The following is a 19647-nucleotide window of genomic DNA, read 5'->3' as shown; positions in this document are numbered from 1 at the left end:
CAAAACTATTCAAACTCATCTTCGTCTGTTGCTTTGCCATTCTTCGCCTTAGTCATACCGATTGTGTGATGGTAGAAAATTGGCCTTTTGGCAGACGTTGTTACGTGAGCGCTACTTGACATTTTGAGACGACTGAGCAATCCACTAATACTCAAGACATACTAACTAGCGTGGCAGCGAATTGGCTCGCGAGTCAAAATGACATCGTTACTCCATTTATCTCGCTCTCTCCAGAATTCATGCATACTTCCGAGTTGACATCCAATCGCATACTGTTGGCCGTCCAGACAGAACACAGCATGCCGGCGCAACAAAACCGCGGCTTCCACAACCTACAACACAAGTGCATGCAGACATGCAACACGCCTGTCGACCAGCATTCCACCCAGTGGTGCAGTGCTTACGCTGGGTAGACTGAGCGTGGCGTAGTCAGTGACGTATCCCGGTCCCGCGGGGCCTGCCGACACGGTCGAGTGGTATTCGGCCGGTATCCCTTCCACGCTGGACAGCTCCGTAGAGGGAACCGCGGTGGCCTTAGACTTGTCCTCGCCCTGAGCCTCGTCCTTAGCCTCAACGCCATTCGCTACCGCTGCGGCCGGCGCAGCCTTATCGTCCTTGACCGTGCTAGCGTGCTCTCCAAGAGCCTGCTCCATTGTCTCCTTCGCCCGTTGCGCCTGCGCGGGTTTCGGGGGAGCAGCAGCCAGCCGTTGTCCATCGGTTAGTGCGGTATTAGTGTGCAGAGGCAACGCGAGCTTCGCTTTCACGATTCTAAGGAACGCTATAGAGCGGGTGCACCGAGCCGCTGGATACTGCCTTCATGATTGGATGCAGTCACGGTTACCGTTGGCGGCACGGCGAAGTCAAGAAAAATAGATAGATAGAAGAGGACTTCCAAGACATGCTTTGCCGTAATTCAAGACCCTACTTGTCCACAGAAGCTGCTGGACAGGAACCTATAATCGGACGAAGCACCGCCTACAACAACGTATTACTGGTGACGACGACTGGCAGCATTGTTATAGTCGCTGCTACGAGTGACTCCGCATTACCTGCATGCTCCAGAAGCAATGCTGTTATCTCACAGTCCTTACGTTTTTTTTTTCGTTTTTTACCGAAAAGAATAGCGGTTAGTTAATGTTGAGGGAAGTATCACGATATTATTCTTTTATATCAACCACCGCTGCTGCTGTCATGCACTTTCGGTTTTCCTGCGTGAGCTATACCAAGAGTCTCAAACACGTCTCCCGCAGATTACTGTATTCTTGCAGCACTTAATTATTGTTAATAGGCGTGTTCATGAACAACACAGACGCGACTAGCCACGAGCATTTTTTTTTTCTGCGATGCACGCTATGCGGTCACCATGTGTCAAAATATAACCGGAACAGAAACGACGTCCATATGTTGCTCAGTCTAGTGCTTAGTATCGATATGTTTTCTCTACATCTGACGTCAAATCCTTTAAAGAAATGACCCATATGTCAGATATGTGAAGGCCTGCTTTCAAATCATAACGCAGAACGAAATCCCCTCCTTCCCTCTCAGCATATATACGTTCACACTCTCGAAAATTGAGAATGACTCCTTTCCTGACTCTGGACGGCTAGCTGAGGGTGAGTGAGACCCCTGGGCTATTCGATATGCTTCTGCTATGACGAAGGTCAACCACGGGAATAGGAAGCTTAACGGAATAGGAAGGGAATACTTTATACAGAACTGTTAATTCAGACGCCGAAGTTAAAATGCTACTCAGCTCGCTACACGCGTCGCGCAAGCTGCGTGGTTAGCGAGGATTAGTGGTGATTAGTGCGGCCGTGCCAGTTGGTGCGACACCTTCAGTAGGCGAAACTGGATGAAAAAATTTAGCACATCGTCACGACTGCACATGGGAACTCTTGTGTAAATGATCAAAACTCAGGATACAGCATGAACATAAGTATATCACACATTCATAGGCCTTTGTCGATATAGGTATAAAAAATTTGCATTGTTAGCGTGTATAAACCTCAGGTGACAGTCACACTGTCCACTTAAAGGATTCATTGTTGGCACTGAGCGTACAAACTTTCTATCCAAGGTCATAACAGAACAGCTGGTCACAATGACTTGAAAGGTAATCGCATCAACGCGTTTTCCCAGTGATTCACGAAACTGTCTACAGTCGAAGCAAGATATGATAAAAAAAAGAGGCAAATAGGCCCATATAGCGAGTTTGATTATGCAGTCTAGCATTAGCTGCCTGTGCAAGTAAACACATTAAATCACGAGCGTCATGCCTTGAGGGATGTTAATGTTTGTCGTTGGAAAAAGATAGTTGCATTCATCTTATAAGAAGCTTGAACATATTTTAAATTTGCGCACGACTATATACGCGGACACAAGATAAGAAGGGACAACCGCAGCGCTGACTCCCAACTGAATTTTTATTGGAAAACGGGAAGAAAAAGGAACACTTCAACCTTCGCACCCTTTTGACCACACAAGGGCAAGAAAACGACAGGTCCACTGACATTTTTTAACAATGTAAAAAAAAAAAACGTTCAAGTTTCGTTCATGTTTTCCGACAAATATTCAGTTGCGAGTCAGCACTGCGGTTTGTCCCTTTTTCTCTCGTGTCCACGTAGTCGTGCGCCGAGTTAAAGTATGTTCAAGTACTTTCACTAAATGGCCCATCTTTGAGTCTGTCAGAAGCTACACATTACTTGAAACGCCTTTCGTGTATATAGCAGCGCACATAACGCGCGAAACATCAAATCCGAACACGCACTATGAACACGTACCTCTTGAGCGTTGATCAATGCCGCCGATTTGCGAAGATCACCGTCGACGTGCGGCTGCTGGGACCCGGAGCGGTCAGAAGGGGCCACGACGGCGTTCGTCGCACCGAACATCTTCTTGTGAACCTCCCGGAATTCCACCATCAGTTGCTCTGCGAAAGCGCGGCAGAGACACGTCAAGTGCATCGCACACATCGTGTTAAATGGTCGCCATACGTGTAGATCAACAATTTTTTTGCGTATTTTAGTAAATGGCGATTTCACAATGCTGGTAATACCACTTTTAGCGCGAGAAGATGCTCGGGAAATGAGAAAGCGCGCGAAAAGAAAATGCGAGTGGCGACGCCACCGAGAAGTTCCCGCACCAAACGGCATGACGTCGCAGATTTCGACGGTGTCTCCCGAGTCACACCAGAGTCATGAGTACGAAGTTGGGCGTGTTGGTAATAGGCTGCGCGTGATCAGTTACGCATACCAGAGTCCTTCCACACTTTGGTCATACGTAGCTCCTAACTGGTAAAAATGAAGTAAATTTCCTCCAATAAGGCCATAGACTTGATATACCACGTTTCACGAAATTTGGTTAAAATATTTGTCATATAAAAAAAAAAGAAATCCACTGACGTTACGCGCGGAGAATTGGGCGCGAAGTTTAAAAATGAAACTGTTTATGATTTTCTTCTCTATTTGTAAACATGTGATGATGAAGTAAACGGCATTGGAATAAAATTTATCACTCTAAACCGATTCGTTGTAGTATTCCTTTAACCCTTTAGTATCCCTTTAGCCCACGCCCGCCCACATGACAACTTCACGGACTGAGAACCACAACTGCTCAGAAACATCGACTATAGTCTGTCCTCAAAGAGAGCCGGAAATGACCAATGGATCATCGTACTTGTACCATATAATTCTTCCCAACATATCGGACAACGGGTGTCAACGAGTATCATGTACAGGTACAGCACAAGCGCCAATGACATGCGCGGCGATGGCAACAGTCCCCACGAAGTCGAAAAAGAGCGAGAAATAACAGCGGGAAGCCCCTTCCTTCTACGTATACCGGCGTAGAGGCCCAAGAAGAAATATCCCAAGTAGAAATTACAAGAATACAAACCAAGTGGTAACAATAACACACTTGGAGAGCAAGCAAGGAGCGCCAGTCCTAGGTAATGGTTGCCCGTATTGACTTGATTGTAAACATTCGACAGATGTCCGTCTGGTTGGGTCCCCCAGTGTATGCACAAGGTCTGCGCGTTACGGCGAAACGAGAGAGAGAGAGAGAGAGGTCATTAACCACCCCGCGAGTGCTTTGAAGACGCCGCTGTTACGTAGTCCCAGTTACCCCTGAGGAAGGAACCAAGTCGGTTTCGAAACGTCGGGTTTCTTCCCAAATTTTCTCGGTTCGAGTCTAAATCATTTCCCACTTGCCCGTATCGGCAATCTCTCTAGTGACGAGCGCGGGCCCCAAAAGTTTTACCTATAGACGTCCACCGGCGTTAAGCTTCACCGCTTGCATGCACACCGTTTGTCTAAACAGCGCACGCCCCGCAGACTGTGAACAACATGCAAATGCATAAAACGAGCGCAGCCTTTCCCATTTTTATCTTTTTTTTTCTCTTCCGTTTTTTTAATTTAACAACGAGAAGCGTGGCGGCACAGCGAAGGCCGTCTCGTCCCCCGAAACGCGTCCCGCAAAACGGCATGATCGCCTTCTAACGAGGACGGCCGCGCGCAGACCGTTCTTCCCGGGGTTGAGCTGACTATTCATGCTTCTCTTTCTTACTCCTCTTCTTTTCTGTCTCTTTCCGTTATATTATTCCTCTTTTCCCCCACCCCAAGTGTAGGGTAGCCAACCGAGCCAAGCTTGGTTAACCTCCCTGCCTTTCCTCTCTCTCTCTCTCTCTCTCTCTCTCTCTCTCTCTCTCTCTCTCTCTCTCTCTCTCTCTCTCTCTCTTCCCTGGGTTAGAAAGCACGCGGTCAGCCACCCACACGCGCGCACAGGAAAAGCTTTCGTTTGACGCGCGCGCAAACCGAATCCGCCGCCACACAAAGCGACCCGAACACCGGAAGACGAGCGCATTCTTCTCGTCTTCCGGGAGACGCTGCGCCGCGAGTTGTGATGCAAATACAGCAGCAGAGGGTCGTGAATGCACACACGGCGCCCACCGCGTTGTTAATGCGGTTGTGGTGTAGGCTTGCAGTGTGGCTTTGTGTACGCAACGCACCTTGGGCATTCTATATAGCGGACGGGGATATCGCTGGATTATTATTATTATTATTATTATTATTATTATTATTATTATTATTATTATTATTATTATTATTATTATTATTATTATTGATTTACTAGCTGTGTTTGATGGCGAGAGACAATGTTAACGTCTCTTCCGAATTTCGGGAAGATACTAAGAAAATTAAAAAAATCAGGTTGTAGGGTTTAACGTCCCGAAAGATATATAAGTGGGTTATGAGAGGTACAGTGAGAGGTAATTTTGGTCTTCTTATAATTTTTTTTTGTGTATTGCAGCTTGGTCTTATGGGAATGTCGCCAAAACAGCTGGAAATCAAACCTGAGATCTCGAGCTATGTCATCGAATGTACACCCACAGTAACTTCAGGCGACGCGAAGACTGTAATGATAATTGAGACCTCAGTGATGAAACAGCAACTACAATCCGTGATGTGCCTATCTGCTTAGAATACGCGAAAGATATCTCGATCAACGCGGCACCTTCAAGTCCCTATCGCTCCTTGTTGGTCATTGTTGCTAATCACCTTAAACAGGGCAGTACGACAACAACAAAGCGCATACACTTTGCAAGAAAGCGAGTATATGCTCACCTGCGTTCAGCTTCGAAAGTATCTGTGCTGCCAGCCTACATATATCTACATACATCTATACGCTAAGCTGCTCCCGTGACGCGAGAAGGAACCAAACTCATTTGCGGAGGCGAGATCACGATTTGTGCGAGTATAAACACGAGGGAAGCGGCTCTTCTAGAGAGCGTAATGCACGCAACTAGTTGTATATGTAACTTTCGCGTAGCATTCGAACATATCCTACATCAGAGCTATCCCCAAGCATCTGACACAGTACCGCGTGTAGACCGTATAAGGTTTTCACCGCAGTATGCCGCACGACGCAAGGGCGTGCAACATTCCAGTCGACCTATATACTTCGCAACCGTGTGTGTATACTTGAACCGAGTGATCTCGCCAGGTATATCGGACGGGCCGGTTCGTATACGGCGTCCACTTGAGCTGACATAGCAACCGAGAGTTGCTGTATAATTTCCGTCGTATAACCTCAACGCCGGTATCGCGAGCAAACGAGTTTAACGAACTGCCGCCGCAGTGCATGGTCACAGTGTGGTTGCGGAGGCCTATGCATGGGCGGTTTCCTTTAATCTGCAAGCGACGGCCTCCCCGAAGGGCTCGCTCCGTTCGAGTGTGTACATACGCGATACATCGCGACGTCCTTGAGGACAAAACAGGACGGCGGGGGCTGATGGCCGATACGGCGGCAGCAGGTGATGAACTCGAATGATCTTGTACACGGCGCGCGTTGCCCATCATCATCATCATCGCGAGCTTGTTTCGTATCAGTTATGCGCAATCCCGCAAGATGGCGAAAGGGGCAAATCGGCAGCCAGCCGTTCGCAGCACGAAACTACAAGATACAAGCGAAAATCAGTACTTTTCGTAGAAGAAAATGTCCGTTTTTTTTAAAGTTCAAAAGTATGAACTCCTCATGTATATTCCTCGTCCGGATACACTCGCAAAATATGCATTTCGAACGAACACGGCCGAATCTACAAGAAAATCCGTATGCAGCTTCGCCCTACAAATAGGTGTTTATATTTCCTTTCATGATCTTACTGATCTGCACTCCTTAACGAACGCCCTGCGAGCTCAACTCATCTTGCACTAGCTCATTCCACATCATGTCTACAAACTGGCTAGTTTCCCCTAGTAATCTAATTAATTGCCGTCCTCTACTACGTTGTCTATATTGCAACATAACTCAGGGGAACCACTATTTTTTTAAAATCCAATCCTCCCACTGTTCTGTTACTGTGGCTAATAAATAAATAAACAAATAAATAAATAAATACCAAACACACGTGAAACTACATGCAATGTTCTTTATACATATGAAACATAATAGTCGGTAAAAAGGACACCCCCTTACAAACAAAAAGCCCGGCGACGGTGTTGTCAAATTGTGTCTCTCACATCCCTGTTTCATGCGAGTCATTTTCGTGGTAATTGTATCTCATTGTAAGCAAAAAGACAAAAAGAAAATAAAGAAAGAAAGAACGACTTACGCTAGACTTGTTGGTAAGAAATATATTCAGCCAACTATGACGATCGCGATATATTTGGTGAAGCCGATTGCGTAATGACAATAAAACACACTAAATAAAGGCTTTGTGAATTCGGCCCAAGCTTTTTTAAAGCGTGGTTTACCACATATTTTTTTTTGCGTCAGATTTTATTGAAGTTGACTCTAATCTGAAGCACTGATTGTCGTTGATGACATACATAGAAGTAAGTATTAATTGCCGTATCGAAATACTTTGAGCACACACTAGCTTCACCTTTTGTTTTATCGGGCTCCGTTCGCATAACCGTCTTATTCGCTTCACGAAATAAACAAACATAATACACCTAATAAGTCCCCTTTTACTTTTACAGCCAACACCAGTGATACGTCATTGCGTAGAAGTTCTGGGTTCCTGGCCCAAGTTCAACAGTTTTCTTTTCAATTTCATTACTGCACTTTGAAGGAGTATGACCCGAGAAATGTGGCGTCTATCCGAGCATTATTTTACCTGTTGTGAATTTCGATTCTTCAGATTCACGAGGATTACGTTTCGCTCACGGACAACGCGGAGGACACCGGCAGCGGATTCCCTGCGACACGGGGCATTTAACGCCGTCGTGTTGCAAAGAAACTTGACCCCGAGATTCGAGGAAGATGCTACGTACCATGCTGCTTCTGCTTGATGAGGACGTCTGGCGAAGGCTTGGCGTCCGGCCTGAGCCCTGGCGAAACGAAGCGAGAAACAGGCACAGACAGAAGGGTCAATTTTTCGGTCAAATGAGCACCAATCAGCCGAACAGCGACTCGGCCCGCCCACAGTTGCAAACAGCTCGTGGGCGGCTGCTCGCGCGCAGTCCTTGTTCTTATTCTTGTTGACCTTTTGTGGTTCATACCCTCTGTGGGGGATTGGCCAATAATTGAGGGGTCTTATAAAGTATTATTCTAATTTAGAGTAAAGGAACTTACAAATTGGAAACGTCACAACTTATAGAATGAAATTTTGATGATCACTCATCTGCACTTACTATAAAGTTTTTTGTAATAGTAGTAGAAAATATACTAGATCAAAACCTAACTTTAAAAAAAGAAAAAAAAGGGAGAAGTTATGCGTAAGTCGACGCAGAAGAATAATCTTTAGTCTGCTAGTCTTTTCGTTTCATTCAGATAATTCCGCACTGCCTCGCAAACTTTCGCACTGGCAAACCCAAAAGTAGAGGCTCCGAAGGACGGAATCACGGGCATCGATAAATTCATTCCAATAACACGTAAAGGATTTTGTAACTTGGATCTACGAGCTGTAGTAAATCGCCTACAGGTCAAAAAGGAATGATCCATATAGTTTCCACAGTGAGTGTGGTACACATTATTTTCTTCGCCCGACTAAGATCCCTTCCTTCCAATGCCCGATGAGTGAATGAATGCGGGTTTTTCTGTTGACTCCAAGCAACAGATTAGGCTCTGTCAAGTTTAGTGTGAAGCCCACCCGGATCCCGCGCTATCAAAGACCTTATACCCCGAGATACACGCTATAAATATACACCAAGTCATGCTAGCGTGGGAGAGCCACCCTTCAACGCATGATGTAAGGGATGTACAGCATCTGAAGATGGAATAGAAGTCTTCCCAGAAGATCTGCACGCGTGGTGGTCGGCCGCGCTGCTCAGTTCAGAACTCGAAGACAATCTGTAGGCCATCCAGCGAGCCATGGGGGCCTTGCGGGAGCAACGGGTCCCAGCGGCTGTCTGGGTGGTCCCAGGTCCGGGCCTCTCAATTGCCGGATTCCAAATAAAGTTACACTTCACTCACTCTTTCTGTTGACAATTCGCCACAGGGACAAAAGAGAGCAGTGCGACAAGGGCAGACGATGTCCATGCAAAGGTTATTGAGTTCTGTTCTTGCTTCGCGCAAATCGACAAGACTGGCGAAGTTGTGGTCCCCCCTCTCCCCCCCCCCCCCCTTACTTTAACAGTCACGTGCAGGGACGGGCAGCGCAAACACGCATAAATAGGCAGCTAACAAGCACGTTTTTGCGAAGGAACCCAATAAGCAAGCAATTACCCATTTCTTCACTTTCTGCTTTTGCGGCTTTGTCTTGCGCTTGTCTTACTTGTCTTGCGCTAATGGCACATCAGAAATGCACGCAACTCCCCGCCCATCAACAACAATTTATTCCGCCGTCATCTTAATAGTATGCATAGAAGTGCCAGCTGTTTCATGCAAATACGTCGACAGCGACTTGTGCAGTACTATGATCCACCATTCGTAGTCAGGTCGATCGCTTCGTGGCTTCATATATTGAGGTCCATTTTCGTAGATTAGTACTGACGGCGAGAAGAAGGTGGCAGAAAAGACGCAAAAGCGATGCGCTGCGGAAATTGAACATTTTAATCACGGGCTATTTTTCCTTCCTTATCCCTATTTCTCTCTCTATCAGACGGTGGACTGAATCACACATGAAATTCGGAGGAATATCCGGATGTTCTTCTATCCACCCTGCACGTCTCCTCACACTGACAATCATGTACTCCCGTTCCCTCTGGAAATACCTACAGCGAAGTGCCCAAAATAGCGTTCACACACACTCACGTTTACAATTCTACTCACTCCCTTTATCACTACGCGCTGCTGCAATCTATTAAGGATAGCGGACTGATTCATCACTAGTGATATCAATTGCGCGGAGCTGTTGTTACGTTGTCGGCAAGAACAGAGACAATTCTCCCGCTTCTCAAACTTTTCACCCCATTACCCTTGCCCCAGTGCCTTCAGTACTTGGGCGAGTTTGTAAGGATCCATGATGGCACTAAAAATAGCAAAAAAAACACAAGATACGGAAGAAAGAAGAACCATACAGGGCAACCCGTCGGGTGAAGCCTTGATAGCCTCCCCGTCTTCCTTTGGTGCTCCTTCTCACTTACGTCTCACGATCATGCTCACGTCTTTGAACTTGCGTGAGTGCCAACGTATATGCTCACGGCGAGTTGGCTCAACTCGTTAGCCAACCAGCTCAGTGAGACGCATGTATACGCGGTCGCGTCGCGTTCGGTCAGGTCGACTTCGAACCCGACTCGCCCGCGTCATCACACAGCCTGTTCTAGTCCACTGCAGGACAAAGGCCTCTAGCTCCCGACGGCCTCCAGTTTAGCCCTGTCCTGTGCGAGCCGTTTACGTTCACGCAGGCAAACCTGAAGCAATCGCTCACCGGGCCTGATGCCTCCCGGTTTCCTTGGCGCCGCGGTGTCACCATTCTGTGCGGCCTTCTCGCGCAGCAGGCGCCTCTGCTGAGCCACGCTGTGCAGCTCGGCGAACACGTGCATCTGCGGCGGCGCCGGCGGCGCGGCCGGCATGGTGGCGGGCCTCGGGTGCTGCTGCTGCTGCTGCTGGTGTTCCTGCTGTAGCTGCTGCTGCTGCTGGAGCTGCTTCTGCGCCTCGAGCTGTCGCCGCTCCTCGGCCAGCTTCTCGGCCTCGAGCTGGAGCAGCTGTTCTTTCTCGAGTAGCCTCCGCTTCTCCTCTTCGATCCGCTGCCTCTCCTCGGCGCCCACCAGGCTCAGCTTGGGCACCAGCAGCAGGTGCTGGCCGTTGGTGCCGTACAAGTGGTGGTGGTGCGTGCCGTTCTCCGAGGACCTGCCCGCAGACGCATATACAGTGTATATGGAAAGAACTGACAATGGTAAGGCAGTTTAACGACAGAATAAACCCGGTCATTAGGAAGAGACAATGAACAGAAGGGATAGAAAATTGGCGAGTACTGATATAGCAGGAAAGGTCACGCAAGTGTGCGCAAGTTTGCTCAATAACGGTCTGTCGTTCAGCCAAAGTCGTTGCATAAGCATGTAGAAAAAAATGAGAGTGGCAAAAACAACAAAAACAATAAGAAATAACGCAGCAGCTCTGTTGCAGCTTCGTCAGTGAAGACGTACAATACCACGGTGCCGAGCTTCGTCGTCGGACCGTCTCAAAGCGGAGCATGCGCAAATTTGTAAATTCAATAGTCAAATGATGAGGTATACCAGTCACTGTCAAAGCACAATGTCCATATATGTGCCATGTCAGCAGGCTGTCGAGTGTACTTTTATAGAATAAGGTGCAGTACGACAAAAGCTATACATCGCGATACCTTCGATAGCCTTCTAGAGTGGCCCACTAACTTTTTGCAGGTACCGCAAACGGCGATACAAAAGCGCGTTTCAACGCGACGTCCGCCACCACGCGGGCAAAGCGAGCTTCGACTCTTCTCCGTGTCTCTGGCCCAGAAGGGGTCCACGCGTGACGAGAAACACTTTTAGGCCTCAACTGCGCGGTCACGCGAACTGGCACTCGCAGCGCTCTCCGTCGTGTTTATGCAGCGATCTGGGCATCGCGTGCGCGTATGCAGTACACGGACGACGATACGCAGTCGTGCCAGCAGAGCACGGCAAGAGAGCGTCAGCTGATGCGGCGTCCAAGTGGGCTTTCAGAGAGGTGGCCCGCCCCCAACGTATAAGTGCGTGTGTCCATCTCATCCGCGGTATGTGGTCGGAGGCGCGAGACGAAGAAGAGGAAGATTGCTCAGCCGTGTCGTGCTGTGCACGTAGCCTATATTAAGCGGGAGTATACACAAAGTCGACGGTGGCCAGCTGGAGAAAGACAAAAAAGGTAAACGCGTTATATACGCCAACACTTTTCGTCAGTTGGCAGGACGCTTAGCGGTTATGTGACAGCGCCAATGAACAAAACGGCCGTTGTTATAACACGGGCATTGCCGTTACTTGGAGGAGTCACTCGAGACACGACACGTATACATCATGGAGTCTTCGCTTTCTCCTTGCCAGTCGTCGCGACTAAGATGCGGATGTTTGTACGACAGTTGAATGCATACGCAACGTTAGAAAGCGAGAAGCCTCCCGTTAGAGAGAGAGAGTGAGAATTTATTAGAAGGCAGAGAGGCCGACCTCTCTGCCTTCTAATAAATTCTCACTCTCTCTCTAACGGGAGGCTTCTCGCTTTCTAAAACTGCCTCTGGAAATTGTTTTTGAACACGGCGAACGGATAACTACATACCTGATGTCTTTTCATTTTTTTAACCGCGAAAACGTTTAGCAAATCGTTCCTTGTTGACCCCGTACCCAAACACTAGCATCATCATAAAGGGATATGCACCACAGAAATTGGGCAAATACCACTGATCCCCATTTACGCAATCAAATTAAACAAGTGGACAGTTAGCCCGACAAAGACGTATGTACCACTGAAATATGAGCAGCCTATCAGAAAACTGTCATCAATATAAACGGCCATGTGTCACAAATATTGGGTACATCCCTCTACACATCAATTCCACAAAAAAAAAAAACAAGGAGGCTAAAGTCAGTCCGATTAATGCGAAGCGACGGCGGTCGGCCAAAGACCACGAAATAATTCGCACCTCAGCAGGGCGGCTGCATGCGAGAGGTGCGAACGATTGCATGGTTTCAGCGCGAGCTTCTGTTGCTGACTGTGGTTTAACTCGAACCTGCATGGGTTGAAAATCACCGTAGAAACAACCTAGTATCACCTAGCTAAAGCATAACGACCTATAGCAGGAACCTAAAAACAACCTGCATTACCTGGCTAAGGTCGAGAAACAACCCGGAAGCAGCCAGATCAGTCTTCAGAATCGTCCAGGTTCGCCGTTTCAAGCCTTGCGCGGCTTATAACGCAAGATTCACTTTTTTTTCCCCTTTCCGACTTCCCGACACATGGACAGCCGTTCCGTTTGTGGAAGCAAGTCATCTGCGCTTACTCGTGCTATTGCAGTGAGCTTGTAAATCATAGTTTGTATAGAAACGCACACAATGTTAAACGTGCGCAATTCTCTGGATCACACCTCATTTTTTTCTTCACTGTATAAAAAATACAATCAAATGACATCAGTAGCACACACAGCCACGACCAATACGAATTGCAGCACGCCACACGTGGTCAGAGCGGAGCCAATACGTGCACGGTGGCACCCACACAGAAAACAATCGGCGGCGTAAACACTGTTTCGACTACTGGTATTCGAACAACTAATTGCACGCTTTCTGCTGTTGCAATATAACCATGGCCCCAATGTTCAAACTAATATCGAGCACCACTCTGTAGCTATAGCTTCAAAAAAGTGATCCACCACTCACGCAAGGCCACCGTACCTGAGCTTCTGTCCGTATTCGACGAGGCCGTTTGTGCCGTTGGTGTGTCCGTTGGTGACGGGACTAGTGGACTGCGAGCTGGACAGCGACGTGCTCCGGTCGGACATCTCGGACAGCGAGCCGTTGGTCAGCGTGTCGTGGAAGGACTCGGGCGAACCCTTGCCGTTGGTGCCATTCGTGTACAAGGTCCTACACATTGACAACATTGTATACCTTTCAGCGATTAGGTCTAACCATGAACGGGACAAGCTGCTGAACTCGCAAAATGCACGTGATAAGAAGCCGATGAACTGTTTCCAAGGGCTCTTCGTATTAGTCTAAAGGTGACAACGTTGGATACGCGACAATTAGATTTATAGGACTAACTTTGTCAGAACCCGTGGCTTTAGCGGGACGTATTCTCAGTTCCGGTATTTTCGCTAGACAGCTCTCGTCAAATACGAATAAAAGAAGTAATTAATATACGCGTCTGCTGCGATTGTCGGCTTACATATGTACGCTCCTGTGTCAATAGCTAAGCAAAGCGGAACTGGCGGTTGCAAGAACAATCCTTCTTCGAGTGAGACGTCACCACATGTGTCACTTATGACGACTATAGCTCCAGCGAGATGGGAGCCCCAAGTAATCATTGGTACGCAGGCTCGCTTGCATCCCACGCCCGATGAAATACTTATTTCGCGAATTCTCCTAGAGTTCGACGACTGCTGCTGTTGCCTTGCGGAATGACTCTCAAGGAGAGCGCTTGCAGCGAATCAGCTTACATGGCATAAAGACAATACAACTACGGATGAGCACGATCGAATCTCTTTGACTTACGCAACAAACACGATAAAAGGCATTTACTCTCTTACTGCAACAGCAGATAATTTCAGTTAAGTTACTGACGCCTTGTATTTCCCGGGTTTTACAGCATTTACTCGGTCAGTTGACGGTTAAGTATTGAGTGGACAAATCCTGAATATGTTGAAACGCCACAATTTCACCGATGCCGTATTTCGCGGAACACGTGGGTCACGTGCGAGGATCACGTGGTGTGTTTTCGCGGCTTGTCAATATGCCGGGTAGGCACGTACAACAGTTAATCACACACACACACAAAAAAAACCAACTTGACAATGGGTGTTACTCGGCAACGCTGTCTGAAGTTCATTTTTTGTAATGTTTGCGCAAGAAACGTTGCACAGTTAATCGACCACGTGACGAAAGTTTTGCCTAACACATACAGCCGCGGCCACGTCTGTGTAGAGCGCGCAAGAAACCGGCCTTGTTCTGCGGCACGACACCTTGTGGCCGTTGCGGGTTGTGACGTCACATGCAAAGGAGCGTGTGCTGCCTTACAGACATGCTGACCTGCTTTGCGCGGGTGAAGACGTTGGAAGATGTGCTTGCTTAACCGAAGATCTGCGCTCACTCAGGGCGCTTTCGACATATCTATTGTGGGGCGCCATCATGGGCGCCCCACATGAGCCTCCATGTGCGCGCCGCCTACGGAGGCGGCGCGCACATCATCATCATCATCATCATCATCATCATCATCATCATCATCATCAGCAGCAGCAGCAGCAGCAGCAGCCTGACTACGTCCACTGCAGGACAAAGGCCTCTCCCATATTCCGCCAGTTAACCCGGTCCTGTGCCTGCTGCTGCCAATTTATACCCGCAAACTTCTTAAACTCATCTGCCCACCTAACCTTCTGTCTCCCCCTAACCCGTTTGCCTTCTCTGGGAATCCAGTGAGTTACCCTTAACGACCAGCGGTTATCCTGTCTACGCGCTACATGCCCGGCCCATGTCCATATCTTCTTCTTGATTTCAGCTATGATATCCTTAACCCCCGTTTGTTCCCTAATCCACTCTGCTCTCTTCTTGTCTCTTAAGGTTACACCTACCATTTTTCTTTCCATTGCTCGCTGCGTCGTCCTCAATTTAAGCTGAACCTTCTTTGTAAGTCTCCAGGTTTCTGCTCCGTAGCTAAGTACCAGCAAGATACAGCTGTTATATACCTTCCTCTTGAGGGATAGTGGCAATCTACCTGTGTGCTTGCCAAATGTGCTCCACGCCATTCTTATTCTTCTAGTCACTTCAATCTCGTGGTTCGGCTCCGCAGTTATTACCTGCCCTAAGTAGACATAGTCTTTTACAACTTGAAGTGCACTATTACCTATCTCGAAGCGCTGCTCTTTTCCGAGGTTGTTGTACATTACTTTCGTTTTCTGCAGATTCATTTTAAGACCCACCTTTCTGCTCTCCTTGTCTAACTCCGTAATCATGAGTTGCAATTCGTCCCCTGAGTTACTCAGCAACGCAATGTCATCGGCGAAGCGCAGGTTACTAAGGTACTCTCCATTAACTCTTATCCCTAACTGTTCCCATTCTAGGCTTCTGAAAACCTCCTGTAAGCACGCGGTAAATAGCATTGGGGAGATTGTGTCCCCCTGCCTTACACCCTTCTTGATTGGTATTCTGTTGCTTTCTTTATGAAGCACTATGGTAGCAGTTGATCCCCTGTAGATTTCTTCCAGGATGTTTATATATGCTTTATCGACGCCCGGATTCCGCAGTGTCTGCATGACGGCTGATATTTCTGCTGAATCAAACGCCTTCTCGTAATCTATGAAGGCTATGTATAGTGGTTGGTTATACTCTGAGAATTTCTCTATTACCTGATTGATAGTATGAATGTGGTCGATTGTTGAGTAGCCTGTTCGAAATCCTGCTTGTTCCTTTGGTTGATTGAATTCTAATGTTTTCTTTACTCTGTTAGCAATTACCTTTGTAAATAGGTTGTATACTACAGAGAGCAAGCTAATCGGCCTGTAATTCTTCAAGTCCTTGTCATCTCCTTTCTTATGTATTAGGATGATGTTAGCGTTCTTCCAAGACTCTGGTACTCTTCCCGTCAGGAGACACTTCGTAAACAGAGTGGCTAGTTTTTCTAACACAATCTGTCCTCCATCTTTCAGCAGATCTGAATTTACCTGATCCTCACCAGCAGCTTTGCCTCTTTGCATGCTCTCCAAAGCTTTTCTGATTTCTTCTATCATTACTGGTGGGGTGTCATCTGGGTTACTGCTAGTTCTTATAGTATTAAGGTCGTGGTTGTCTCGGCTACTGTACAGATCTCTGTAAAACTCCTTCGCTATTTTAACTATCCTATCCATATTGGTAGTTATTTTGCCTTCTTTGTCCCTTAGTGCATACATCCGATTTTTGCCTATCCCAAGTTTCCTCTTCACTGTTTTGACACTTACTCCGTACATGGAGGCTCCCTAATCTATTTCGTAAGACGAAGCGCATTTCGAATGATAACACACGCCTGCATAAATGGCGCATTCTTTGTGGCCATCTAGAATTTTTTTTTGCGCAACTGTCGGCATACTCATATCTTCATATAATCGCACTTCTCAAAACAGCCACAAAGCGTGCATCGTTGACGCAGGCGCGTTTTATCAGTTGAAACGCGCTTCGTCTTATGACACAGATGTGACGAAAGCGCCCTGAGGGAGCGCGGATATTCGGCTAAACAAGCACACCTCCCACCGTTGTCACCCGTGCAGAGCATGCCTGCATGTCTGTAAGGCAGCGCATGCTCCTGTGCACGCCACCGTCACGACCCGACCCGCAACGGCCGCAAGGTGTCGCGCCACGGAGCGAACGCTCGCGCAGACGTGCATGGCTGCGGCTGTTCTCCCGGCAGATGCGTTGTCCCAACAACATTTCCACCATCATTCCTGCAAGCGTGCCTTACTACAACCTTATTGCTTTGTTGTAACTGACCAAAGCATCGGAAGGAAGCCCCCACAGCCATGTGTGTAGACCGTGAGCTGACCTGTTGCGGATGGTGTGGTTCCCGTTGGTGGCGTGGTTGCCGTTGCGCGCCTTGCCGTTGCGATTGCAGAGGCGCGCGTTTATCCTGCGCAGCCTCTCCTCGGGGAAGAGTTCGAGGCCGGCGCCTTTCCGGACCGTCAGCGCCATCTCCTTGAATGACTTGAGCATCGCGATCGCCTGCAAAGGATTAGTGACGGTCTCGTCAAAACTGATCCAGTCAATCCATTACATAGCACGGGATTATTTGCCGACGCGTGTGCATGTATTATACATTGGAATAACAGAAAGCTGAGTTTGATGGTATGTATTCATTCTAAACGACAGTGTTTGTGGTGTCTTGGCGTCTTTAATGTGTCTATGTTTGCCCGCCCTGTCATTTAGAGTGTACTGATGTGCACACACGTTATTTAGAATGTATTGTGCACATCGACAGCTTCAAAAACATGAAAAGTGGGCCGCGTGGTTAATGTTCAAAATGTGGCGTCCAGGTACTAGACATGATTTCCGTGTTCTACAAAACACGGTTTACAGCACTTCAAGATGTACTAGTTCAATTGGAGTTCATACATTCTGAAAACAATTTGACAAACCGACTAAAAGGGCGAAATGCGAAATTTAAAAGGAATTATTTCGGGAAATACGGCAAGCTGCAATTGTACGCGTATTTAAAATATCACAGCAATGCTTCTGCAAGAAATGCGCGGTTTCATTGCGTCAAAACATAAATTACGCCCTGCCAACAAGCTGTTCGTACGACAGGTATTTCCAGCGTATGTAACGCATGTCACGACAGAAAAATAAGGCATTCTGAGAAAAGGCCCTAGGTTTCAAAGAGATGATCGTACGCAGGGGTTTACGCCTTAGCGGGCATGGTAGAGAAAAGAGAAAACTAAGTTGTTTAAAGACGAAACAATCAAAGAAGAAAGGTTCACCTCCGAGAACTCGACGTTTACGAAACCCTGTCCGTTGACCTCGGTGATCTGGTCGCCGATTTCGAGACCAGCAATTTCGGCGAGACCATGCGGTTTCACGGTTTGAACGAAGATGCCCGGCAGCTCGGGAGGCCCCTTCACCACGCTGAAACAACAACAACAAAAAAGATGAATGAGGCAATTACACGGGTCTCTCTTCCACTAGATCCCGAGAAGAAAAAAAAACAAAAACAAAGAAAGGTAACTAATGATTAGTGGCAGAGCCAGCACGCTTTATGTACACAAAACTCAGGCTTCCGCCATTTTTTTTTTTGTGCTAGACATTTGGGAGGCAGAAAGACCAGAGACGGAGAGACGACAACACAATTACCCGGCTATTCCGTGAAAACAATAAGATGAGTCATCAGCTAGAATAGACAGCAAGTATACTATGAAGACCATGGAAGTTATTGTAGGGAGCGGAATCGAAGCGTTTTAGAACGACGTGTTTTTTCAGAAAAATTAACATGGTAGAAAGCTGAATAAACTAAAAAAAAACAACATAACAATCTTCTCTGTTTTGGTGATGCTTTTAGTTTTATTAAATACACTGCGTGTGTGTTGTCACGCACGTAGCCCATAGTTTTCTGGGGTGTAGTCCGACCCCTGATATTTACTTACGCGTCTGTGCTAGTACGTGAGCTGTATATGTGTGCACGCGTATACATATGTAAACTGTACAAACTTCAGGGGAGCTTTGAACCCATCCCGGCAACATCTACGTAGACAGCAGTCGGGAAATTCTGGTACTTTCACTTACAAAGCCTACTTCATCTTTCTTTCGTCCAGCGACAGTACAGCTCCATAATTCCGGCTCACGGCAAGTACAACCGGAAAGGATGCACCCCCGCTCGACGAATAAAAAAAGTACTTCCGTTGTTTTTGCGAGCCGTGCGTATACAGTAACGGCGCGTTAGTTTAACCATTAGGCTGGTCACGACAACGTGCTGCGATCATCCGCACAGCCATCCTGTTTCCTATACTGTTTCCTCGAAGGTGTAACCAACCTTAGAAGTGTGGCAGCTTGGGCTAGTTGGTATGACATGACAATAGTTACATCGCGAGAACAGAACGACGACAGAGACAAGAAGGACACGAAGCGCTCGTGTCCTTCGTGTCCTTGTCTCTGTGTCGTCGTTCTGTTTTCACGATGTAACTATCGTGATGTAACCAACCATCTCGGCGACACCGACGAGCAGAAAATAGTCCCGGTACATTCCGTGACGTCACAGTTGTGACGTAATAATAGCGAGTGCACTAAAGCCGTGAGCGTTAATTTTCTGACAAGAAGTAAAGCGTCAACAGTTTGAACGATGTCACGAGAACAAGTGTACGAAGTAAGACTCGGTACACAGAGAACGAAATGCAATAACTTGTGGCGGCGCCCTCCTACCTGAAATAACCATTTGCACACGAGCACTGGCGACATACACGCAAGTGACGATGTAGATGCAAAACTTACACTAGGAAGCATATAGATATGTAAAAGTGAGCGAAGGGTATTGAATGCTTACGCAAAAATAAAATAAGATTTTACAGGAAAACGCCAAATTACAAACATTGTATTATCCTTGTAAAAGTACATAATT

At 47.4% G+C, this 19647-nt stretch overlaps 1 protein-coding gene across 8 annotated transcripts in view; it reads right to left on the bottom strand.

Annotated features, from left to right (window-relative positions):
• The window catches only part of LOC119170568 (uncharacterized), a 217786-nt gene that overhangs the window by 10247 nt on the left and 187892 nt on the right, over positions 1-19647 (bottom strand). For 7 of the 8 annotated variants that reach the window (XM_075887110.1, XM_075887108.1, XM_075887107.1 and 4 more), the window contains 7 exons: positions 18020-18164; positions 17089-17264; positions 13260-13448; positions 10310-10731; positions 7773-7829; positions 2781-2929; positions 405-674 (listed from right to left, as the gene is read on the bottom strand). In XM_075887110.1, coding sequence (XP_075743225.1) covers positions 405-674; positions 2781-2929; positions 7773-7829; positions 10310-10731; positions 13260-13448; positions 17089-17264; positions 18020-18164 — 1408 coding nt within the window. The remainder of the gene's footprint in view (positions 1-404; positions 675-2780; positions 2930-7772; positions 7830-10309; positions 10732-13259; positions 13449-17088; positions 17265-18019; positions 18165-19647) is intronic. The other variant, XM_075887113.1, reaches the window with a different exon arrangement.

This window comes from Rhipicephalus microplus, chromosome 2, assembly GCF_043290135.1.
Source record: "Rhipicephalus microplus isolate Deutch F79 chromosome 2, USDA_Rmic, whole genome shotgun sequence".
Taxonomy (NCBI): Eukaryota; Metazoa; Arthropoda; class Arachnida; order Ixodida; family Ixodidae; genus Rhipicephalus; species Rhipicephalus microplus.
The sequence above is the reverse complement of the archived record's forward strand: the minus strand, read 5'-3'. Positions and strand labels throughout refer to the sequence as shown.